The sequence below is a fragment of the Pholis gunnellus genome (genome assembly GCF_910591455.1).
Source record: "Pholis gunnellus genome assembly, chromosome: 1".
Classification (NCBI taxonomy): domain Eukaryota; kingdom Metazoa; phylum Chordata; class Actinopteri; order Perciformes; family Pholidae; genus Pholis; species Pholis gunnellus.
The window spans coordinates 17115457-17142199 of NC_136528.1; the positions used below are offsets into that span (position 1 = coordinate 17115457).

Here is a 26743-nt window from a genome sequence, read left to right on the forward strand (position 1 = left end):
GATAGTATTTGTATTTATTCTCGTAACGCACAAATCTCAGTATTAACAAAATACATACACAAAACATGTAAAATCAGACGCTCTAATAATTAAAAAAATAATCACCAGTTAAATGATCACAGATCAGCATTAAATTACATTTTAGCAATGAATATATTTCCTCCTAACTTGTAGTTTCCTACATATTCTTTGAGTTATAACTGGTTATCATGATACCAGGTAGCTTCCTTTATCATTCTGTCTCTGTACAGCTTTAGATTTTCTCGTATATTGTTGTACGCAAAAGGAAGTGAATCAAAAACTTGCTTTAGCTTTTTCTGTTACCAACAGTATAATGTTGTTAACTGAGGAATAAAGAGAAACTATTTATATACCAGTTTGTTGTTTCATTTCTGTACCGTTGTAGGTCGGTGTGGTCCATTCACAGATTAAAACAGAGTAATGTTGATGCAATATGTTTATATTGCATCAACATATATTTCAAGTATGTATGAAGTCCAGTTGAACCACTAAACAAGAAACTACAGCAATCACCTCATGGTTCATACATGTTCTTGAGGTTCGAGATGGAACAAAATATATTGATTTGGTCCTTTAAAACTAAATCAAAATTTCATTTTATTGTAATATTGTGATGTAGCTTCACTTTTCAGTTTTAAGTGTAACGATTTTGTCCTTAAGACTGTTTTAGTGGACTGATAGACCTTCCTGAGCATATCTGACTGTTGTAGCTGAGTGACAAGAACTATAAAAGGTTTGGTCTCCATATTCACATTATGAGTGACTTTCTGTATTGTGTGTAAACGCTTAGCGAAAGTACCAACAGTGAATATTGTCAGTGTATCGATAGAGGTATTTGATCAAAAGAACCAGTTTAGTTTATTCCTAGTTGAGGTTTGATGCACAGTCCCATAATCCACCAGTGACAGTTCAACCAATTAAAGATACAGTACAATTTTGTGTGCAAATATTTTAGCTGTCCAGTACCTTGTTTCACCGCATAGACAACTATTGATACTTTTAAAAATGTGTATTAAATGTGTTGTATTTATAATTGATCAATATTAATACTTGCATCTTTGGCCTCAAGATCTCTAACAAAACTTGTTGAGATTCAGTCTGGAGATTAAGTTAAGAGATGTGGCAACAGGAAAAGATGCTGAATGTGTTTTAATATTTCAATTGCATACCTTCAAAGCCACTTCTGTTTTTGAGTGCTTTGTATAATAAAGACTGTGATTTAAAATCAGTCTATTATAAGACTTTTAACTAGTGTGGTACAGATCAGAGACAGTGTCCCCTCAAAAGCCTACAGGTTCTTTAGGTGTCATTCCTAGTGTGTTGATTAGTGTAATCTGTATCTCCAGTTACAGCCCATCAAACCCTTGTTAGGAGGGACACTAAATAATCAGAGGTGGGGCTGTAACATTAGGTGACAGGCAGTGACGTAGGCTGCAAATGGCACTGAGATACTTTCAGCAATATCCTTTTTTCAAAGATGGACAGGACAGCAATGACTACTGATCACACCCTTCAGATCATTCAGTGTAGTTTGGCACAAAATCTCTGCCCTGATGAGGTGACCTGAAATAGCACCATGGCTCCATAGACTTCCATCACAGGGGCATGCTTGGTAAGGCCTTGTGGGCAGCTGGGGGGAGCTGGATAATGTGGAGTAAGGGTTCAGGAAAAAAATGTCTCTATGTATTCTGCGTCTATAAAGACGACATGTAACAAGAACAAAAGTTAAGTCACTAAAAACTGCTTAGAAGCAGTCTCGTAGTCTCAGCCACCATTCTTTGGAAACACTGGTGACTTGCTGTTCAGCACACTTTAAATTTCCGTAACATGTAAAGCTTAATTCTGCTGTATAGAACTGAAAAAAAGACTTCTGCAGTAACCAGTTCAGTAACGCATATTGCAATAAATGACTAGAGTTAATGCTGACAGTACTCCCATTAAATATTATTTTGTAATTAAAGGATATCATGTCCTCTTGCTGCAGATGGTTGAGTAGTTTCTCCACAGGTGCGTAGCGTCGTAGCGTTGTGGCGGACCCCACCATCAGCAGCTTGTGTTTAGCCCTGGTAATGGCTACATTCAGGCGACGCCAGTCCTTCAACAGCTCTCCTAACTATGGAAGGAGAAGCAGCAGAGAATCAGGTCAGGTTTCCACTCACTTGTTCATTTGCTTGTTCACTAATGCAGAGAGAAGAGAAGGAGTTAAAAAGGACGATGGGAAGAGAAACACTTACGTTTCCTTCCTCTGCAGTGCTCCTGACAAAAGAAAAGATGATAAGACTTTTGTCCCGTCCTTGGTATTTATCCACTGTATTCACCTCCACACCGGTGAAAGCAGAGGACTGCAGCAGAGCAGAGATACTCTTTAACTGCTGCCTGTAGGGGGCGATAACACCTATATCACTGGGCTTACACCCTGCCTGAAGAAAGTAAAATAAGCAGGGGTTAGTACAATAAATAGCTACACCAACTATTTCTCTATTCCCCCCCCCACTGTATTAAGAACACTTCATGACCCTAAGAATTGAGCCAGGACTTAAAAAACCCACTGTTTTTATGCCATAAATACTTGAGCATAAATCATGCAACTGATGCACCTTTATCAGCAGTGAAAGCAACTTGTGTATGAGAGCAGCTTCGGTGTGATTGCTAACGCCTCCCTTCTCCACAGACTCCAGTGCTGGCACCTAAAGGAGAAAAACAAGATGTAGACCAGCACACCTCCTTTGTCTTACTCACGACAATCTTATTTCACATAAATAACTTTCTTCGACTGTTGAGGCAGCCGACTTAATTCCTTGACCGTTCACTAGAAGGCAGACCTAATGAAAGATGCATCGATCCTCTTGGCTAACAACGGGTAAAAATGTGGCTCGTAAAACATTCAACCAACCATGGAGCAGTCTAGGAAGCCAACAGGGCTGCTGGGCAACAATGTGGCATGTATCCAAGCCAGGTCGAGCTGTGGATGAGACTTGGAGTAGGAACTAAGCTCCGACTGGACAGAGAGCAGGAAGGGCAGGGTGAGCAGGGCCGTGGCTGTCCTCTCTGATCCACACTCCAGCCGGCCCTCATACATCAGGGAGTTACTGAGAGACATTATCTGCCTAAAAACACAGAGCACACACTGTTTATTATGGAGTAGGGCTGCAACAACGAATCGATAAAAATCGATTATTAAAAGAGTTGGCAACGAATTTCATTATCGATTCGTTGTGTCGCGCGATTATTACGCCACTCAATAAGTCGCGGAGATGTTTGAGTGTTCACAGCAGGAATAACGGAACAGGACTCCGGTTCTGTAGCTGACGCTGACCGGTCTATAAACGTTGCCATGACAACACCGGAAGTTGATTTACGCGATTTGTATTATTTTCGCGTCAATCGCGCCGGGGACCTCTTGATGAACGCGAAAGCACGCTATTTGTATTCATTCGCGTGCATCGCGCTGGACGCGCCGGAGGGGGCGTGGCTTATCGGCCTGAAAGCCGTTCACTGAGTGGATCAGTGCGTGTCTGCCCTTCACTGAGAGGCGTGGGTAAACCCGCTGAATCCCACTCCTGATATTAGTTTATATTTATTTTTTTAAATAATTACTTTAACAGCTCAGGGATGTTCGAGCAACCTGAAGATGTGTTGCTATGTGAATGTGCACTGTCAGTTCTGTTTTTGATTAAAGGGTTGGAAATGAATGCTTTTTTGTTTTTTGTATCCGATTCATCGATTAATCGAACAAATAATCGACAGATTAATCGATTATTAAAATAATCGTTAGTTGCAGCCCTATTATGGAGTGTGTCCTTGTAGATAAGAGTTCAATTGCCATTTGAATGGTCTAATGCAGGGGTGCCCAATACGTCAATCGCGGAGGTAGTGCCGGTAGATCGCATGCCATTCTTTTCGAACACACGGGTCACCACGTATGCACAGTGAACCGCGCGAGCTACTGCAAAACTCCACGAGCTAATTAGTCAGCCTGATGCAGCAGTCGCTCTCCTGCAAGCACCCCCCCCCACTCCCCCGCCAACGAAGGTCCCGCAACAGCCGCTCCTCTTGCGATCACCCCCCCCCCCCCCCGCTGACAGCCGGCAACTATGATGCTGATGAGTGTGTATATATATATATATATATATATATATATATATATATATATATATATATATATAGCATTTTTAATGTAGGTAGATCATTTTGACTTGGTCATTTTAAAAGTAGCTCGCAAACCGAAAAAGTGTGGGCACCCCTGGTCTAATGGATGAGCTCATGATAAACAAGAAAATATTACTAAAGCATATAGTGTTGTCTGTGTACCTATTCATCCGGTACTGTACATTGAGTTGGACCACTGCTTCATTATGGAGCTCTAGTCGCTTAAAAAGACTTTCGTCCATCCCAAGTGACCTAGAAGAAAAAGAATAAAGAAATTGGGAACGTATATTTCTATTGACATTATTCTAACTTTGCATTAATTACCAAATTTACCCTGCGTTTCCTACATATTTTACCCTCACGAAGACAAATATCTACAAAAAAGTACGAAAGGAATACTTCACCGTTATCATGACCATTTGTATATCAATGACTTACTCATGTTACCTTGAATTCTGAAAGAAAACTTAGCTTTTCCCGCATGCCTCAACCATGAACGGAGAATCCAAAAGTGAAAATCCTTCATGAACTCAAGTAAATGGAGGCCAGGTTTAACAGAAAAACCATATCAAAACTTCTTTTTAGAAACTCTCACACAACTCATGCAGGATAATCCAGGTATCGTTTTATCCTGTTGTACACTCAGTACTTTCCAAACGTGCATTTTTCCCTAAACACTTGCGCCACTACTGTCTCATGCTTTTGTAGGTGCGCTGCGAGTCTTTGCATACTGCAAAAGTTGTGTGAGAGTTTGTAAGTGGATGTTTTGATATAGTTTTGCTGTTGTTAAACCTGGCCTCAATTTATTTCAAATCATCAAAGATTTAGTCCGCTTTTTAGAATAATCGATATGCAGATGGTCATTGTAGGGATGAAGTGTTACTTTAGCATGTTAGTTTTTATTTTATCAATTTAACAACATATACCTAATCTACACATACACACTTTACCTCGCCTCCTTATTTTGTACTATTGGTGGCAGCTGTTGGTGATCTCCCACCAGGACAAATCTCTTGGCATAGAACAGGGGTCCCAAACAGATAGGCTGGCTGATCTGTGAAGCTTCGTCTACGATGCAGAAATCAAACCGGCGACGTGTGAAAATGGGATGCTTGATGCCCATACAGGTGGTTGCCACTACCAGCTAGACAGACAGAGACAGAGAGAGAGAGAGACAGACAGAAAATCGGTTTTGAATGGTAAGATGTTCACAACATTTGCATATTTGTTAAATTACAATATCAACAAGTGGCATGTCTTGATGCAGGAAAAAAATCGAGATTAGAAATGCTGATTTCAGTGTCTATAAATCAGTCAAAGTAGTTGCAATTATGATATTCCACAAACTCCTTACCTCCTTGTTATAAAGCTGCTCTAACTCTGACAGAGTGTGAACTCCCTTCTTTCTCGCACTTTCCTCTGTGTAAGGCAGGATGTCTGGATGAACCTGGAGAGGTCGGCAGAAAAGAGAGAAATCAGAGCAAGTCAGAGGGGAAAAGACAAGAGATTTAAACATTAGAGGTTCTAAAATGTTAAAATATTTGTTGAACTCTTGAATATTTCAAAAATACAGATCAAACCGTCCCCCAAATGTTTATATTTCGTATTACTTCAATAACATGTATTAGTCATTTGTGCTTTAATGCAAATTACCACATGAGAGAATGGAAGAACCTTTTTTTTTTTAAACAGCAAATACATCTACAAAGTGACAGTTTAAACAAGTTTTAAAACAAATGTGGGAAGTGAATGCTATAGTGCACCTTCTGCCCCTGCCCAAGACGCAGAAACCCAACCCGGAAGCGCTTTAGCTTCAGCAGGATGTTGTCAACAGCAGAGTGGGTGTAGCTGGTCAGCAACACACTGAACCCACATGCGTGAAGGATGCGAACCTGAGAGAAAAAGTGAGGAAGAGACAAAGAGCAAGAAGGAAAGAGAGAACGGTGGAGAAGAGAGGGTTAGAGTTCTGGTCTCACTTGGGAGTAGATAAGGTCCATTTATGGTTCAGGTAAGGTGAGGTTTTTAGAGCATGGTTAGGAGTTTACCAGGGTGCAGATGGTTGTGGTTTTGCCCGTCCCTGGCATGCCAACAATCAGTGTGTAGTCTTTAGATAACAACACCTTCTTCATGGCCTGCTTCTGGGGTTTGTTGAGACCTGAACACACAAACACAAATGCATGAATTGACCCAATGAACAATAATAGGTTCATTGTTGATTTAAGTGTGAAACTACAACTACGCAACTCTGCAAAACGTCCGGCCAAGTGCGCATATCATTTCAAGTATTGTCCCACACAGTAATGGAAAGCAGAATAAAACTGAATAAAGGAAAGCAGATAAGAAAGAAAACGAGACAGGCAGAGTGGAAGAACAGAGCAGTGTAGCTTTGTCACCTTTCAGGATATTGGCCACAGTGTCCTTGGCCTCTCTTGGCAGAACAGAACTGAGGTTGTAAATAAACTCTGGAGGACGAAGGTCGACAACCAGCTCCCTCAGACGATCACTGCACAAATATAAAATGTTTGAGGCCATTGTTTTAACTGTAACCTAGTTAATGTCCTACTAGCAATATTTAGATTTTGCCATTCGATACATTCTATGCAATCATAACTTTGCATTTTACTGTAGCTACCTCTCCTGACAGTTTTCCATCAGCCTGGAGAGATTGGTGAGGTGAGTGCTGAGGCCCACCACACCTTCATCACCGTCCAATCGAAACAACACACCACTGAACTTGGACAGGTCTCTATAAAACACACAATGTGTAAATCAGATTAGTGACTTCAACTGAGCAGCTGTGGAAAGAGAATCCAAACAATTCACTGTCCTGTAGTTTTCCTTTGTCTTAAATACTTCAGATTGGCAGTTATATGTGGATTCGTTCTCACCTGTCCAGAGTGCAGCTGATCGATGTCCTGCTGACCTCACACAGGTATCCTGTTGCCAAACCAACCAGTCGACCTTTCTGGTCGCTGACAACTATGCGATCCCCGCTGGCCAAACCGCTGCTGGCCAAACCGCTGCTGGCCAAACCCTCCTGTGGCACAACGCTGCTTCGCTGGAAACGATGGAGGAAAACCCCTTCAGACTGCACGGTCACTGGACCACTGAGCTGCACATTCCCGACACAGCTCCCATTCTTCTCACTAGAAACGCAGGTCAGATGAAACAAATACTCTGTATTAACGGTTATATACAGTATGAAGGGGCTAGTTCCATACACGCGTTTTTATATATTGGACTGGGAGTTAGGGCTGCAACTAACGATTATTTTAATAATCGATTAATCTGTCGATTATTTGTTCGATTAATCGATGAATCGGATAAAAAAAAACAAAAAAGCATTAATTTCCAACCCTGAACTGACAGTGCACATTCACAGAGCAACAAATCTTCAGAAAGTGCACAAACAGGTTGCTCGAACATCCCTGAGCTGTTAAAGTAATTATTTAAAAAAATAAATGGACTAATATCAGGAGTGGGGTTCAGCGGGTTTACCCACGCCTCTCGGCGAAGGGTAGACACACGCTGATCCACTCAGTGAACGGCTTTTAGGCCGATAAGTCTCGCCCCCTCTCCGGCGCGTCGAGCGCGATGCAGGCGATGCACGCGAATGAACACAAATAGTCCCCGGCGATACCGGCCGCGTTCATCGCGTTCATCACGGTGAAGAGGTCCCCGGCGATCGCGACCAAGCGCGAGGTCCCCGACGGCGCGAATGACGCGAAAATAATACAAATCGCGTAAATCAACTTTTGGTGTTGTCATGGCAACGTTTATACGCCGGTCAGCGTCAGCTACAGAACCGGAGTCCTGTTCCATTATTCCAGCTGCTGTGAACACTCAAACATCTCCGCCACTTGTTGAGTGGCGTAATAATCGCGCGACACAACGAATCGATAATGAAATTCGTTGCCAACTCTTTTAATAATCGATTTTTATCGATTTTATCGATTCGTTGTTGCAGCCCTACTGGGAGTGTTTACATGTCAAAAAATTGAGAGACCAGATTTTTACCTCTCTTCAGCCGTCTGAAGCCACACACGCTTTCGGCCATTCTTGGCCTCCATGCTGGCAGCCTCAAGGCAGCAGAGCAGCAGCCAATGAGAGAAATAGCTTAGATGTGGTGGGATCAGGTGACCCGTCTCCTGCTGTAGGAAGTCACGCACAACATCCTCGCAGACGTCTGCAGAGCTGCCATCGACCACCCTGGAGGAAGGACGAGGACAGGTTTTCAGAAAAAAAGAGAGCAGAAGTTGTCAGAAAAGAGGACAAGATAGATAGCGAGAGCTCAATGAGACAATCAATACTCTGCGTTAATAGTTTATTGTAGAAACAAGTTTTTTGCTGACTGATAAGTTGAATGAAAATCATAATGGTCAACATTCCCACGGCTGCAACATGAGTTAAAAAAAACGTTACCTTTCATATAAAGCACAGTTTCTCTTCTGAGGACAATACTGGCAGGTCTGTCTGTCTGTCAGGATGTCAGGAAGTTTAGACAAACGGCTCCGCTTCGCCTCTTTCTCCACACAGTTGTGGATGTGATGAACCAGGGTGTTCCTCAGCTTCAGCAGCTCTGAAATAAACATAGAGTTCAGCAATAAAGGTGACGGCAGAGATGCTGCAGTGAAAGAATGTAAAAAGACTTCTTTGATTTCACTGCAGCATTGTGTTTGGTTCAAACATACACAATTTAGTTGAAAGGACACTGTAAATGTGTAAATAATTACTAATACAAGATTATATAGGCCATTAACAATACTTACTGTATCGACTTATCATATAATATATGGACATAACAGAATAAACAGCAGGGTTTTCGCTAATATATACTTTTTTTTTACATTCCAATTCCTGAATATCTTTAATAATTAAAAGTTAATTGCTCATTTAAAGGGAGTACTTTGCATTATTATGGTATTTTAATATTATATCAGCAGCCTAAAATGGTCTTAAGAAAATAGTTCATCACAGTTACTTCTGGGACTGATATGCTTAAAATTCAAAAATGATTAATGATATAAAATAATATTTGTATATGGCTGTTTAAAACTGGTGTTGGGCAAGTTGTTAGAGCTCATGTGGGAGCACTGTACCTCTGCGGTCCATGTGGCTGGCCACTACAGGGTGCAGGTTGCCAGTCTTGAGGTAAAGCAGGAAGCCAGCTTCAGAATTGTATCTCTCCAAGCTCATCAGAGTGTAAAGAATCACCTACACACAGACAAACACTCATATGGACATCTTGAAAGTCTACTTGATGCAATGTGCGTGTATCAGTGTAAACCTGCCTCTTCACAGTCTACATATGCACATCTACCTAGTTGAGCCCGCTGTGGTCCACCAACCTGACTGCGATGTTCTATCGAGTTTGACTCCTTTCCAGTTTTCAGCTCCAGGGGTACAGTCCTCTCCTCCGACGTTCTGTGACTACCGCTTCGTGGTTTTTGAATTCGTACCCGCGCCGTTACATCGATTTTCCCTTTCAGACCAAATCTCGGCGACCACACATTTTCTTCTATATCTGCCAGCTCTGCTATTGTGACCACAGTTGCCGAGTCCTGACATCTGCTGTTGCTGAGTTCATCGAGACAGAGATGGACATATAAACAGCTAATAAAGTTTTGTTCGCAAATCTTTAGCGATGTGTGTGCGCGCGTGTGCGTGTGTACATACATTTTTAGGCTGATGGCTTTTGGTGTTGGGGAGCTCAGGTATTCCTTTGCCCAATGTTCCAGTGAGGGCAGATAATCATGCAGCTCCTGCTTCATCTCTTCCTGACTTACACCCAAACTGTACCTAGAGACCAACGGACAAAACACAAACATAATAAGACAAAGAATATGCACACAAACATGAAATGGATACATCACACGAAAACTGTGCAGCACTTCACCTTTGTTTCTTTATTTCGTGATTCAAGAGCTCTGTTATGAACAACTGTGAACTGTATCATTACACACATCAAAGGTTTGTGGCATCATGTAAAGACTAGTTTGGGACCAGCAGCTGGGTCGCAGGAGATTTTATTAGCCAAATAAATGTCTTCCATAGTCTTCCTTTTTACCATTAATATGTGCAGTACACCTTTGAGCCACATGGCAGAGCCTGAATGTTCCTATTGTTCTGATAATTGCAGCCTGCTCATAACTAGCTAGCTTACATTGTTTGTTTTATTGATGAAGGAAATAGGAAGAATGAGATAAGTCTGCTAACTCTGCCTAAATGTATTTATTTGGTCTCATTTATAACGTGTCTAACATGTGTTTTGTTTTTAATAACATGCATAAAACAGTTGTAATTTATCAAACTTAGATCTTTTTGAATTCGCTCTTATCAAGATTTAGAGGTAAGGTCTATTCTGAATTGGGTCGCGATACTCATTTTTTTAAAGTGGGACCCCAGAAAGACCTCCACAGAGGTTGGGTATAATAGGACCACTTACATGTCTCCCAGGTACTGGGGACGGCAAAGGGCTTGGTCCGCCATCTTAGACAGTGTCTCCAAAGAAAAATCTTTAGCTGTAGCTGCTCTCTGGAAGACTTCATGGACCATGGTGCCGTTTAGCATTTGCTTCGAGCCGCCGTCAAAACTCTGCATCACGGCAAACAGAAAGGACAGGAGAAGGTAAAGAGTATAGCATGAGTGTACTGCCCACTTCAAGATAAAATAGGAGATTTAGGGACAATACACAACAAAACACAGCAAACATAAAAACAGGTACTGATATTAATTGTATTAGTAAAGCTTTTTACCTTGAACATATCTCCCAGTACTGCACGTCTCATGCAGCGGATGGAGTTAGAGATGCTGGTACCCGAGATAAGACTATCAGGTAGTAAAACCAGGAAGCCCTGCTCCCTGTCCACTACCCAGGATCCACCATCAGAGCAGCCCTCTAGATGCACCACAGCACCACAACAAACAGGCGTCATTTCCCTGGTAATACCAAAGGAATGATCGTTTTAGACCAGGGGTCCCCAAACTTTTTCCTGTGAGGGCCACATCACTGAACATATCGTTTGACCTAGGGCCCGATCATGGGGGGGGGGGGGGTGCTACTCGCAGGTGAGCGACCGTTGCATCGTGCACGCGGATCGGGGCGGAACACCGCCGTGCGCGATACAAGCTCCCGTCTCTTCTACTTCTTCTACTCTTCTACTTCTACAGGGTGCGCGCATGACAGCTCTCATCTCGTTCGCCCCCTGGTGGTTGGCTGATTAAAATTCGATTAATTGTGCAGACTGAAAAAAAAACATAATGCGTCTCTGGTATTGTTCAGGGGGCCGGACCAAATGTGGAGGCGGGCCGCATCCGGCCCGCGGGCCGTAGTTTGGGGACCCCTGTTTTAGACGGATACGAAGACAAAGACACACAAACACGCATAACGCATAAAGGCAAAGAAACAGAAAATTCAGTGCTACTTTCACAAATCCGGGCATTGTGGGGAGAAGTTTGATGCATACCACGATGAAAGTAAGTAATTGAATGACAATGTGAAGAGAACAGAAGACCTTAACACAAGGTATTACCATCCATCTTTCAACAGGCACGTTTCAGTTGGCTGTAGAGATTTGGAGCATGAGATGGTCAGTGCTTTGAGGCCAGGCCTCTCCTCCACATCTAAAACCCAGTAGCGGTTGTTTAGGCCTCCAGAAAGGATCACATGGTCTGGCACCTTACTGTATGAAGAGAGAGGAAACATATCATACATCTGCCACGTATCATTTCTAAAAATCAGAATGAATTGAAACACCTGCCCACAGAGGGATAAACTGACAGATAGCAGCTTTTCAGCAGATTGTTGGTCACCAAGTCAAGTGCTTGAAGCCACACACGCTCTGCGTCAAGTGCTCATATTTTCGTTCATCTTTCCTGATTTATTATCGACATGAGCAATTTTATCATCCCCTAACCGAATCAAACTATGCAGCAAAATGATGCGTCTCTCACCGGGCTTTTTTTGATTTATCATCTGTGACAGGACCTTCACTTTGATCCATCTGCTCTGAAAACCAGCTCTCGTCCAACATCTCCTCCACAGGACCCGATGACGTCCCTCCTGTATTTTCTTTTGTGCGAAAAAGAAGGAGAAAAAAAAGAGTTACCGTGGAAAGAAAAAGCTGTAAAATAAAGCTGCATGTATAATGTATAAATACATTATTAAAATCATGAGGATATGCCCCTCAATATACAGTCATCAGGGATTCCATAATGTAGTTAAAAAGCTTAAATCTTGTCTATTCTTAGTCTTAAAGGCTGCATTGTTGGTCGGTGATACCATGTTTTTAACACACGGACACTTTGCTTCGGAGAAACACTTTTGAACTCCATGTTTTTCAATGAAAGATACATTAAAACATCAAAGCAGGGCTGGGAGTATTCTGCAACATGCCTGCTTTTTTGTCACATCAAAAATAGTGATAGTTAACACGCAGTTTTTATAAAAACAATTACCTCCAGCTCGATCCTGATCCGATGAGGTCACATTGTCTCCGTCTTCATTTGACGAGGTCATTGCCGTTACTGTAGCTCCTGCCTTGTTAAGGTCAATCTCTCCCCCCTTTGCACCTCTCTTCGTTGCAGGTGTTATGGTTTGAGCACCAGGTTTGTGCATGTGAACAATGAGAGTGGGAGTATCCTTCACCTCAGTTGCTTTCTGCTCTGTTATCACAGTAAAACCAGAATCTTTCTCATATTCATTTATCGTATTCTGATGTTTTCTCTGTTCCCCAAAAGAGTTTTTGTTGCCATTGAAGACTACTTGTGTACTTCTGCTGTGACCCTCTGACCTCTCAGACTGACCCTCTGACTGGTCTCTTGAAAAACGAGGCGTCTTCAAAGTTCCAATCACAGACCTCGCTGCTTTCACATTGCTACCTGTGGGGCCGAGCACAGCTCTTTGTGCCTGCATATTGACATTTCTTGGTCTCTTTGCATTGTGAGACTCTTGAGGAGGGCTGATGACTCTTTTTACGGAGACAGAACATCCCTCTTCCCACTTGGGTTTTCTTCCCTCCTCGGTCGTGACTCTCCGTGCACTCTGCCCTTTGGAGCGAGGACTACGACAGATGGGGGACAGTTGGCCGAGCTTCTCCAGGCTCGCCACCTCTCTGCTGGGCGGGGGGCTCGGCCGACCTGGATTTCTGGAAGGAGAAGGGGAATCCAGCCTGATCTGACTGCTGGGGGTCTCGGGCACAGAGAGAAGATCAGGCGAGGAGGGCAGGAAGTTTTCAAGGTCCCCGAGGATACTCCTCTTTAGGGGGGAATGGGGTCTGAATGTGGAGGTTTCACCATCTTTGAGCAGAGGTTCAGTGCCAGGGAATTTTTTGGAAGACGACAAGGCCTAAAACAAACATAGTCAAATGAAAATGTTGATACATTATCTAAACATTAGTAGTAGTACACTGTTTATGTAAATGAGATAGATATAATAGTGCACTGCAGCGTAGAGTGCATAGAAATGGAAAAGGTAAGAAAAGAGACAAGAAAATAAATAACAGAAGACGATAAAGATAAGAAGTAAAAACAATTAGATGAGTAAATCAGTAACATCCTTGACCAATGCAACGTAAAGAGGTGTGTAATGAGTTTAAAGACAAAAGAAGAATGTGCTGCCAACACAAGCAAAACAAAAAGCACAGAGAAATGATACATGGTAGGTACTATATGTAATGTTTAATTAATTCTGGTCTTAAAGGCCCTATTACAGCAATGTACAGTTATAAGTTATGTAATGTTCTTAACTTATGTGATTGTTGTTACCAGGTGATATTATTATTATGTTATAATATCAAGATGAGATTTTTTAAATCCTGTCAAAAACAAGAAAATGCTGCAAAGACAGAAACAACTTAGTAAAAGAAAAAGTACCTTCTGGTGGTTTTGAGAGGAAAAGAAGGACGAGATGTTCTTCTGACCAGACACGTCAGGTGCCTGACAGGAACCACATAGAAAACATTTACCAGCATTTCACTGGTTAGTCTGTTGTCCAAGTTACAACAGAGCATCACATTTAACATTTAATGTTTGTAAATACATGTATGAATGTGTTGTTTTCTGGTATCCTGTTCCCCTAATATACAGGACTGTCTCAGAAAATTAGAATATTGTGATAAAGTTCTTTATTTTGTGTAATGCAATTAAAAAAACAAAAATGTCATGCATTCTGGATTCATTACAAATCAACTGAAATATTGCAAGCCTTTTATTCTTTTAATATTGCTGATTATGGCTTACAGCTTAAGAAAACTCAAATATCCTATCTCTAAATATTAGAATATCATGAAAAAGTATACTAGTAGGGTATTCAACTAATCACTTGAATCGTCTAATTAACTCGAAACACCTGCAAGGGTTTCCTGAGCCTTGAAAAACACTCAGTTTGGTTCAGTAAACTAAATCACACGTATGGGGATTATCACAATATTCTAATTTTCTGAGACAGTCCTGTATAATGATTAAACCAGACTTAACTGAGTCAACCACACTGCGGACATAATAAACTATACTGCGGTCAAGTGGTCCGTCATCTGCGGAACTTCGGTCACGTCAGCCGGCGTTTGAAATGTAATGCTCGTCTATTCGTGGTGTTACGGTACGGGTGCTTGGATAGCCCAAAAAGCCCGGAAATAGATCAAAATTTCATCAATAATTTGTCTAATTTGATATAACAAGTCAAAAACAACGTCATTTTGTACATTAAGTGAAATACAACAATAAAATGATCTGAAATACACTGCTGTATAATCTTTAATTGAAAAAGGGTTCGAAAATTATAATATTACCTAATAATAATCTTTGATCTGTAAAAAAAAAAAATTCCTTCATTGGATAGCTAAAGTTCTGTTCATGATGACCCCATATATCTCCATGTCAAATGTAATGTAATCTTACTGGATAGTTTTTGAGAGAAGTGCATGTAAAGTTAGCTCAAATGACATTCAGATAGTCATAATTTCCCCATATTTGCCATTTTATTAAAAATAATCCTTAAGAGGTTATGTCAATATGTCACTGGATTCTTGTTTATGAAGACTCTAACTGTACCCAAGTATATTTTCATGAAATATTACTGTACAGTTTTTGAGATAAGTGCATGTAAAGTTAGCTTAAATGACATTTTGATATTCATAATTTCCCTATATTTGACATTTTATTAAAACTAATCCTTAATAGGTTATGTCAATATTTCACTGGATTCTTGTTTATGAAGACCCTGGCTATGCCCAAGTATATTTTCAAGAGATATTACTGTACAGTTTTTGAGAAAAGTACATGTAAAGTTAGCTCAAATGACATTTTGATATTCATAATTTCCCCATATTTGACATTTTATTAAAACTAATCCTTAATAGGTTATGTAAATGTTTCACTGGATTCTTGTTTATGAAGACTCTCACTGTACCCATGTATATTTTCAAAAGATATTACTGTACAGTTTTTGAGAAAAGTACATGTAAAGTTAGCTGAAATGGCATTTTGATATTCATAATTTCCCTATATTTGACATTTTATTAAAACTAATCCTTAATAGGTTATGTCAATATTTCACTGGATTCCTGTTTATGACGACCCTGGCTATGCCCAAGTATATTTTCAAGAGATATTACTGTACAGTTTTTGAGAAAAGTACATGTAAAGTTAGCTCAAATGACATTTTGATATTCATAATTTCCCCATATTTGACATTTTATTAAAACTAATCCTTAATAGGTTATGTAAATGTTTCACTGGATTCTTGTTTATGAAGACTCTCACTGTACCCATGTATATTTTCAAAAGATATTACTGTACAGTTTTTGAGAAAAGTACATGTAAAGTTAGCTGAAATGGCATTTTGATATTCATAATTTCCCTATATTTGACATTTTATTAAAACTAATCCTTAATAGGTTATGTCAATATTTCACTGGATTCTTGTTTATGACGACCCTGGCTATACCCATGTATATTTTCAAAAGATATTACTGTACAGTTTTTTAGAAAAGTACATGTAAAGTTAGCTGAAATGACATTCATTTCCCCATATTTGAACTGTTAAATAAACAATTCCTAAAAAGGTTGTAGTAAATTTTAAATGAATTTTTGCTCTAGATCACTCCGACTATGTCCTTTAAAATGTAATGTAATTTTATTGCATGTCTAATGTTTCAATTGTCTATATTGAAAATCTAATGTATCACAGACAGATACAGCTATATACAAAGAGACAAAAAACATAACATTTATTTGCACAAACAGCATCTCCATTCACAAAACAACTGTGCCATGTAAATGTTAAATAAATGTTATGTTTTTTGTCTCTTTGTATATAGCTGTATCTGTCTGTGTGGATAGGGTGGTGAAATATGTTTTGCATTTTATCTTTAAAAGTTTTTCTTTGAAACTTGACAATCAGAAAGTAAATAATATGCATGTGTTCATATACATTAGTTTTAGAACAATGCCTTTGATCACCATCTCACTAAGGAAGTAGGTAGAGGGAGGTAGAGCTACATATGTCCAAAATGACACAAAAGAACAAGGCTTACTAATGTCAATGTCTAGATTTTCAATATAGACAATTGAAACATTAGACATGCAATAAAATTACATTACATTTTAAAGGACATAGTCGGAGTGATCTAGAGCAAAAATTCATTTAAAATTTACTACAACCTTTTTAGGAATTGTTTATTTAACAGTTCAAATATGGGGAAATGAATGTCATTTGAGCTAACTTTACAGGCACTTTTCTCAAAAACTGTACAGTAATATTTCATGAAAATATACATGGGCATAGTGATGGTCTTCATAAACAAGAATCCAGTGAAACATTTACATAACCTCTTAAGAATTAGTTTTAATAAAATGTCAAATATAGGAAAATTATGAATATCAAAATGTCATTTCAGCTAACTTTACATGTACTTTTCTCAAAAACTGTACAGTAATATCTTTTGAAAATATACATGGGTACAGTGAGAGTCTTCATAAACAAGAATCCAGTGAAACATTTACATAACCTATTAAGGATTAGTTTTAATAAAATGTCAAATATGGGGAAATTATGAATATCAAAATGTCATTTGAGCTAACTTTACATGTACTTTTCTCAAAAACTGTACAGTAATATCTCTTGAAAATATACTTGGGTATAGCCAGGGTCTTCATAAACAAGAATCCAGTGAAATATTGACATAACCTATTAAGGATTAGTTTTAATAAAATGTCAAATATAGGGAAATTATTCATATCAAAATGTCATTTCAGCTAAATTTACATGTACTTTTCTCAAAAACTGTACAGTAATATCTTTTGAAAATATACATGGGTACAGTGAGAGTCTTCATAAACAAGAATCCAGTGAAACATTTACATAACCTATTAAGGATTAGTTTGAATAAAATGTCAAATATGGGGAAATTATGAATATCAAAATGTCATTTGAGCTAACTTTACATGTACTTTTCTCAAAAACTGTACAGTAATATCTCTTGAAAATATACTTGGGTACAGTGAGAGTCTTCATAAACAAGAGTCTTGACAAATTATTGATGAATTTTGATCTATTTCTGGGCTTTTTGGGCTATCCAAGCACCCGTACCGTAACACCACGAATAGACGAGCATTTCATTTCAAACGCCGGCTGACGTGACCGAAGTTCCGCAGATGACGGACCACTTGACCGCAGTATAAACTATCGCAGGTGCCACAGTTAACCGTTAACGTTATAACGTTATACTGTCTCGTTCGAGGCTGGTTCTGTTACTGTTAACATCTTCGAAATGTCGTTGCTACTGTTGTAGAAAAACAACGGCTATGTTAGCTAAACCATCTGTACTCACCTTGGTTTTCTTCAGTTTGGTCCTGTTCATGGTGACAGATTAAACCACCACAGGTGCGTGTATTTATGCGCTCCTTCTTACCGACAGTCAGAGGTAACGTTAAACGAGCTGTTGAGTAGCGATACCTTCCTAGCTGACCGAACAACGGAGCGCTAACCTCACCGGAGTTAACGACACAGCTATCCGAAGAGAGCTTATTCTGCTGAGTTTTGTACGACTCTACATCTCCACAGCCAGGAGATTGAGGACTTCTCTAAGTTTCAGTTAAAACTACCGCACAATTTCAATGTTTGAAGCCATCTTCTTGATGATGTTTCCACTGTCTCTCCCAGTGTTCAAGATGTGGCGCCAAAGTTTAGCTTCGCGCAACGGAAATTACATAAATGCACTTCCGCCAAAACAACAAAATAAAGTGTGAGATGAAAGTTGCTGAAAGCTACAGAAAAAAACAAGTAGGCCTGAGTGATACGAATTTATCCAACATTATTCCTTTCTACCTCGTCTAAAATGCAGTTTTAGGGATAGTTTGGAAACTATTTGTAATTCGGGGAAAGCAGTCATAAAATATGATTCATTCAAGGCCAGTACATATTTCTATATTATTATTATTTAATGTTGTCAGAAAATGATGCAGTGATACCTTTTAATACCTTTTTTTGTTATTCTTGATGTGGCCTGTACATAGTTGAACTCTGCATGGAGATAAAGATATTTAATGATGATGATGTACTACATATTTAAAGAGCTATTGTTTTGATAACATCATAATAAACTGACAGAGTGGCATTCCTTCAAGCCAACATCACTTCAGTCTTTGAGGTTGTGAAGCAGCAGAAAATTGAGCAGTATTTCCAGCTGATCTAAAGTTTTCCCCACCAATCCGCCCTCTCCTTACAGTTGTCACACATCTCCTTTTGAAGCATGGTCAAATTAATTTTACAGCTAACTCTACCTAGCTTTTGATCCCTTCCATCCCTCAACTACGAGCTTTTGTTTTGCCTTTGTGAATGAGGATCAATTAACATGATTGCATGCTCTCTTCTGAAGTGCAAACGTTTTCCATCTACAGCCTATAAACTATTGCACCATCAGTTTGCCCAGTGATTACAGGTATGCATTATATAAAACCATTATTTTTATTCTGGTTTCATTGAATATAAACTATTTAGGATCGCATCAATTCAAATTTACATAAATTAACATCTAGTAGTATACAGAAAAGAGAATAACCCAAACATTGTTAAACAGCCACACTCAGAGACATTGACACTAGAATTATAGCAGATAAGTAATGCTACTCCAACATGATGAGCATTAGGAAGTTATTGCATATTCATAAATTGATGTGTTGTGCTGTTTAGGCTTAATATACACTGTTTACTAACCTTATTTCCATGAGCAGGTTGTTGGGTTGCAGGTTGTCTTTGTCTTGTATCAAAATAAATAAATAGTATCTAAGGTACTGTAGTTAGGTCGTCCTTTTCCTGCTCAGGTTCCACAGTTCTGGTCGAAATTTCTAGCTCACGTCTTGTTTTTAACGTGAACATTGATGATGTGAGCAGTGTGAATTGCAGTCCCACATTTCATTGACCTTTGGATCCACATGTTGTAATGTCTCCTCCTAAAACCTATATGGCCGCATTGACAGTTAATCTTAACTAAACAAAGACATGTTATAGATTTATTTTGGTACTGTTTTTTTATTATTATTTCAAAGCAGCGGCAATTTAAAGGAGTCATTTAATTCCTTTGCTTGTAATCAACTTCACAAACACATAAAAACAATGTTACCTTGATTTACGTATAAGGTACAAAAATGTGAAAAAGATGTAATTCAGCTATCTAAAATGTCTCTCGTGGAAAAGGTAAATCTGGACATTAAATTTAGTTCTCAAGTGCAGAACAACTCCTGGCCAACGTTTGCTTTGGTATCATTTCAGTAGGAGTAAAAAAAAAAAAGTTCCTTATTACAGTGACATCTCAAGTACTTAATTTGATCCGTCTTCCAAGAATGTTCCCTGGAGCAAACTGGGATACTCTTACTCTCGAGACATAGCAAAGTCAGACAATATTTCACTAGCAGATTATTCTATTTAACTTTGACTAACTTAGGTTAAAATATGATTTTGAAATCAACATATTACAAAGATAATATGGCATTTCCTTCACCTGTAACACTACAAGATGGCACTTCATTAAGTTTTCTCCACTGGAAGGGAACCCCAGAGGGAACTTCATCATGATTTATCAGCATCCAAGAGGGGCACTTTTGTTGCATTTCTTTTGAGTCCACCAGTGGATCACACTAACAAGTACTGCGTAGCCAAAGCCTGATGTGTCCCATTCATCTGTGTGGTAAACCTCCATTGTTGTCCAAAAACCTAAAAACACACCAGTGAGCCACACTATTGCAGTGGGTGACATGTTCCTCCATTACCATGAACACGGGTACTGAGTCAATCCCACGTAATGCTGGAAATAATTACTAGAGCACCAGATCACATCTGAAATAATCAACAAATACATTGCTGTCTGAGTAGTATTTTCTAAAATCTACAATGGCCTGGTGATTTAGGAAATTATTGAGCCTTTAAAAAAAATGAAACTTCATATGTGTAACTGGCCTCAACATCTTCACTAAGATTTAATTGGCTCAGGGCTGAGTCAGGGTTGGCAGAGCATTGAAACTAACACATTGTTTGTTTTGCTTTATTTCTTCAGAGAACCTTGTTTTACAAGTTCAAAAGAAAATAAATTTGAGGACCGCACTTAACAAATGTTTTTTCACTTGGAGAAACATTTCCAACATTTCTATTTTACAGTACAAAACTATATACTAACAACATAGATAAAATGGGTTTACACAAAAACGTTTTATTTTACATAATTTCCTCTTCTAATGTGAGTCCTTGTCCACTCTACCTGGGATATTATCAAGTAAATACCATGGGAACTAATAATTTCTCCAGTCTACAGATTCTCTCCTGCATGAGTCTTCATATGAATAAGTAAATGGGAGCGTCGAATGAATTTTTTCCCACAAGTGGGGCAACTATACGGCCTCTCCCCCGAATGAGTCTTCATGTGGCGCGTTAAATTAGACTGAGCGCTGAATTTCATTTTGCATACAGTGCAAATGTAAGGTTTCTCACCGGTGTGAATTATTGTGTGCTTGATGAGATCCGCTTTCTCTCTAAAACTTTTACCACAGTCAGTGCAGCTGTGAGGTTTCTCTCCCGTGTGGATTCGTATGTGGGCGTTCATGTTTCCAACTTGTGTGAAGCCTCTGCCACAGAAACTACATGTGTGCGGTTTCTGCCCGGAGTGAGAATTCATGTGAGTCTGTAGATAGGAGCGCTGGATGAAGCTTTTACCACAAACACCGCACCTGTAAGGCTTCTCTCCTGTGTGTGTCTTCATGTGGCGAGTTAGAATGGATTTAATCCTGAACTTCTTGTTGCAAATGCTGCAGGTGTACGGTCTGTCTGCTGATTCATCAGCTTGCTGGGGTTTCTTCTTGTTGACACCCGAGTGAAATCCTCCACAGTCTCTCCCTTCATCGTCACTAACTTCACTCATCTGACAGTCGCTGGTTGGCTCTGATGCATCACAGCCTTCTTTATCAGGTTCTGATTTCAACTGTTCACATGAGCTGCTGGGCACATGGTCTCCTTTATTTTCAACCTCTAGGTTTTGATGTGGGAACCGTCTTCCATCGTCATCCTTCCTTTGCACATAAATTATATTGAACATGGAGTCTTTTGTATCAGCTTCCTCCTGCTGATTTTCACCTGCCGGTTCCTCCTCCTGCTCCTCTTTAATCTGCAGGGGGTCCTGGTCATCCTCACACAGGTCGGACTTCTTCTCAAAGTGACACTGCTCAGAGGGAGGGGCCTCTTCCTGGACAGAGAGCTGCACTGGGGCTGGACGGTATCACACACGAGAAAAAAAACAAAAAAGCTTTAGTTTTATCAGTTATTTCCATTTGTAAATATTTAGCAGAGAGCTAGACAAGACAGGCAGAGCAGGAAAATGTGTTCCAGCATATATAACCATAATAATTGTGCATGGTTAAGTTATGACGGGGAACAGCAACAAAACAACTACAGTCTTTCTTTCCAAGACAACAACAGGTGCAATGACGCTTGTTTTTTAATGGCTGCCTGTTTGTGAAATAGAAGGGTCTTCTTTGTGGAGATGTCCTTGCAAACAGAAGGGTAAAAAAAATATAAACAATGTAGTTTGACTTACAAATGAAATGATGTCTAAAATTAGTTTAGAGTCAATAAGACAGCTTCATTTCAGCACTTATTTTTTAAATGTACTGTATTATGAAATACACGGTTAATGGTTTAACAAGTAGATGTTTTGGGGTCACGGTTCATCATGTTTTTAATTCCACAAGGAAGATGATGGATAAAGGCGGTAAAAGTGCCTCTGTGTTTACATACGTTTCATGTATTTTGTCTATTTGTCTACGTCTCACAAGTCAAACAGATTATAGTCACATGTTTGACCACATATTATACACCACTATATCACTCACTGCCTTCTTCTTTTGCTGCACATGTGAAGATTTCTTTCAATGTGGGGGTTTAACTCTACTGTAGCCTAGAGACCATAATATCATTAACACAATCTGAGACAAACGTGCCTGTTAATCTGACTCAACATATAGCCACCATCAACTATACATAATCAGATAAGCAGCACAGGCAACACATTGTGTACTATTAATCATATTTTGGGCATGCACGAAGACGTGGACTTGTTATATGAGCCATATAATGGACTTAGGACAGACCACCCTATAATGAAAGACATCTATTTGTAATATTAAAATAGCAAATAAACTGTTCCCATTGACTTTAACTCCTGTTGCTGAAGGACCAACAAAACCGTTGTGTGGGACATTTTTACCAGTGACAGCCATTTTGCATCCCCCCCGCCCACCCCCTCCTCCCCCTTTAGGGACGCAAAATGGCGCTACTTGCTGTCCCCTGTAAAGCATATTTAAGGAGTGGCCCAGCTGATTGAAGGCCTCAGTACATCTCAACAGACGCTACTCTGATTAGATCAGGAGTCAGGACCCCTGAGTGTGTCCTGCCGTTAACGTTAACTTACCTTTGCACCCCGCCAGCCGGCTTCGTTGTCGGTCCACCTCCTGTATAACTATCTCCTCATAGTCTTTAATAGTTGTCTCAAAGATGCTGAATATTTCCTCAGCGGCGGCTTTCAGTCGCTCATTCACCATAGCTTTTAGTTGATCTGTTTTGAACATTTCCGCGGGTGACAGAGGATCTCCCGTCTGTTTCCTGACGGGCTGACAGAAGACTGGCTGCTCACTGGGTTGCCAGATATCGCGAGAGAAACAAGCAATCTAAAATTAGAAGACACTCACTGATAGACTCACCCTTCTGTCTTTGGAACAAATACGGGTATAAGACCTTAAATAAATACATTTACTAATCAAGCATATTTTTTTGATATTTAAATGAATCACATTAATATAGTGTGTGTGAGATATGTGTAGAAATAATGTGTTTTAATGTACCAGAAAAGCAGATAGACTTCATGATGTATTTTGGTACATGGACTGGCAATTACCCTATTCAAACATTCATTTGTAACTAATAAAATGGTGGGCTGTGAGGATAACAAGTAACACTACGGAAAAGCACAATAAACGGACATGGCAACACTGGCTGCTGAGGCACACAATGGCCCCAGTCCCTCTGTGTGATAGAGCTTTGCTGCCACCCACTGGCCATGAAACAGGACACGGAAACAAGACCTCAGGAATGAACAATTTCAAATGACTATTTGTTGGCCATTTCAACAGGGATTCTAGCCAGTTTATATCACGTTATTTGGAGATTTACTTTGCATTTTAAATGAAAAAAGTTGAAAAACCAGAAACTGGAACACATTCAGGACTGTTTTATGTTGTAAAACTACTTACTTATACCTGATGGCCTACCAAATTGCCTTGGCTAAAATAAAACAGATGCACAGCAGTTGTTGACAAGGAGATGACATCCAGGTTAAACCTACAGTCTATGATATTAATGACTGCTGCACCTTCATTTGACACTTTAAAAAGCCAACGCTGATATAATTGTGATTATATTTGCTTCAGTCAGAGCTGCAGCCAGAAAGTGCGGATGCTATATCAGATTTGTCAGGATAAATGCTGTTAAAAAAACAAGGTAGGACTAACAATAGCTCTCACTTTCAGTAACTGGATACGTGTCTAAGTCTTTGTTACAGAAGTCATTTTTAGGTGTTCTTCGTTTGTCTCTCCATGTTCCTTATCGATCCCCAAATGGTGATGCCTGTCAACCTGCTTAACCAAAACAAATGGGTTGCTCCACTCAAACCTGACCCAAACAGCCTGTACCATCAACCTATGTTGTATCATTTAGCTTCAGTCTTGTGCATATTGATGATTATCTATTCACCTAAGATGCGCAACAAGTTGCACTGATTGATATCTGAAAATGCTTTCTTCCATAAAACCATGCAAGATATATTACAAACAAAGTTATTATTAATGATTAATTACTTATAATTGATTTATGCTTCTTTATTTTATTATTATTACGATAATATTTCATTGTATTCTATTTTTGTAAACTTTATTTTTTTACTCTGTTTTTGTTTTAGCTTGTTCTCTTGAGTCAGGCTTTTGAAAAATACCAGAGATACCGTTCATGGCTTATTGTTAGTTTAGACGTGAGGATTTAGGTCCTCTGTTTCAATGTGGTCAGTCAGACAATAACATACCAGTGGGGGGCCCCCCCACACATACACACACACACACACACACACACACACACACACACACACACACACACACACACACACACACACACACACACACACACACACACACACACACACACACACGCACGCACACACGTAGCAGAGGAGAGATAAGGTCATACCTCATGTAAACTTTACAGGCCAACGTGACAGATGCTTCCATACCAGCTTGCTCTGCACAGACCCCACACCTCCATCTATCTACTCTTAAAGTCCAGCTGAAATTAAAATGTTTCACCAATAATATAGAGTTTTGGTATCTGGTCTGTGTCCTCAGCTGTTAAACGGAAGATGTAAAAAAGAAGAGTGAAATGAAGCTTTCATAAAGAGGATCTGCTCACAGGTGGCTCTCTTGTAAATATTTCTGGTACGTGCACATTCTGACACTGTGTCCAGTGTGTTTACACTGTATAAGCAAGTGCAAAAGAGTTCTCAGAAAGAAAGTCAGGCTAAAAATAGAAGATAGTACTTTAGGGTTGCATCATCTTTTCGATAATATCAGTAACTTTTTGGGAACCTAGATATAAACAAAACAAAAATGCAATAAAGTAGGTCTACTGTAAGAATAGCTCTTGATGAAATGAAGTATACCTGATTGCTCTGTCTCTGTAATACCGTCTCTACAAAAAACACTGTGACATTACTTGTAAACTACAGTTACCAGAGCATTTTTTTGTATTGCCTCTCTGTCTCCCTGCAGGTCCAGCTGCCACTCAAACATGCAGAGCAGTAACATAAGGATTTTATTTGCTTTCATGCTTCCTACAAGTTTGTTATATTATTGTTAACATGAGAAAGACAAAAAGACACATTTTGGTGTCATTCATTTGTTGAGCATTTCAAGTTGTCAATCTCTGCACACAAGGAATCATTATGGATACTAAGAAGGACTGATGTATCAGATTTCAGTAGTTCAATTACAGTTCCCTATATTATTGTGGAATTGATAGCAGCTCACACGGCCCATAAAAATTTGATTCAGTCGTGGTAATTTCATTCTGCAGCTACGTTAGATTTTAGCCAAAGAGTTGTAATTGTTCTCTCATTATACCACATACATATATGTATACACATTATACATACAGAATATCAATCTTCCAAAACGTATCAATACAACTGTATCATAGAGTATCACTTCATGCTATTACATGACTGTAAAAGTGTTACTCCAAAAAAAGAAAAGGTTAGTCAATTTACCAACATTGAAGCCTAATTTAGGTCCAGCTCTAAACAGCAAATATGCTGCTTTCCTTTTTTGGAGTAATCTTCTCATACTAAATATCACCATCTCCTATTTTCCACAGTTTTACTAATAAATGATTGGATACTAACAGCAAAACAGTACACAATGCAGTAGTTTATAGTGTGTGATATAACACTTGACTTGTTTGTAGCAGATGAGTTCTCATGAGGTGACTCAGCTGGCAACATTGAGAGGAACTTATCATCAATGGTGCTAACATGCATGTCACAAAGACACTAATGATCAGATTGTTGTTTGTCTTTGTCTCAGATGTCTTAAATTACTTCATGTACATTTTAAAGAAATGCTCATTATCAATTTTATTTCTAAGGCTCCAATCACAGCACACACTGCAGATGAAATCTATTTGCTCTTTTTGGTATTTCAATGTAAATACCGACTGTACAACTAAGATAATTAAATGTGACGAGAAAAGAACAGCATCATGATTTGACACAGTTAAATCATACTTGTGTACTTTTAGAAGTCACAGTACTCATGTAGAGTTTGACTTTTAGGTCACACATTTTAAATCTCTTGATCAGAATTTGATGCAAAGCTGTCACTGCTGCTGAAACTTTTATCTTGTCAAATAATGGTAGCAGTAGCACGAGTCTCTGCTACAAGCTGGCTTTAAACCTCCTCATGCATTAATCAACGAGCTGCAGCCTTATGA

The 26743-nt window shown here is 39.3% G+C and overlaps 2 protein-coding genes across 2 annotated transcripts; both read right to left on the minus strand.

Annotated features, from left to right (window-relative positions):
- Positions 1-1616: 1616 nt before the first annotated feature.
- On the minus strand, positions 1617-18107 carry dna2 (DNA replication helicase/nuclease 2; the record flags this gene model as incomplete). The annotated part of the gene is made up of 25 exons (XM_079163900.1): positions 18000-18107; positions 14044-14106; positions 12628-13516; positions 12124-12241; positions 11703-11852; positions 10926-11109; positions 10616-10764; positions 9847-9969; positions 9519-9747; positions 9270-9384; positions 8593-8749; positions 8188-8379; positions 7059-7316; positions 6803-6916; positions 6564-6673; positions 6216-6325; positions 5934-6062; positions 5525-5617; positions 5121-5314; positions 4333-4422; positions 2915-3128; positions 2619-2708; positions 2256-2441; positions 1970-2134; positions 1617-1661 (listed from the first exon to the last, which is right to left on the minus strand). The coding sequence occupies exons 1-25, from the start codon at positions 18027-18029 to the stop codon at positions 1617-1619; spliced, it is 4197 nt and encodes a 1398-aa protein (XP_079020026.1). The 5' UTR covers positions 18030-18107.
- Positions 18108-20533: 2426 nt separating this feature from the next.
- On the minus strand, positions 20534-23280 carry LOC306696541 (uncharacterized protein; the record flags this gene model as incomplete). The annotated part of the gene is made up of 2 exons (XM_079160194.1): positions 20534-21922; positions 23124-23280. 2 exons carry the CDS (start codon positions 23278-23280, stop codon positions 20970-20972), a joined length of 1110 nt encoding a protein of 369 aa, XP_079016320.1. The 3' UTR covers positions 20534-20969.
- Between the last annotated feature and the right edge of the window lie 3463 nt (positions 23281-26743).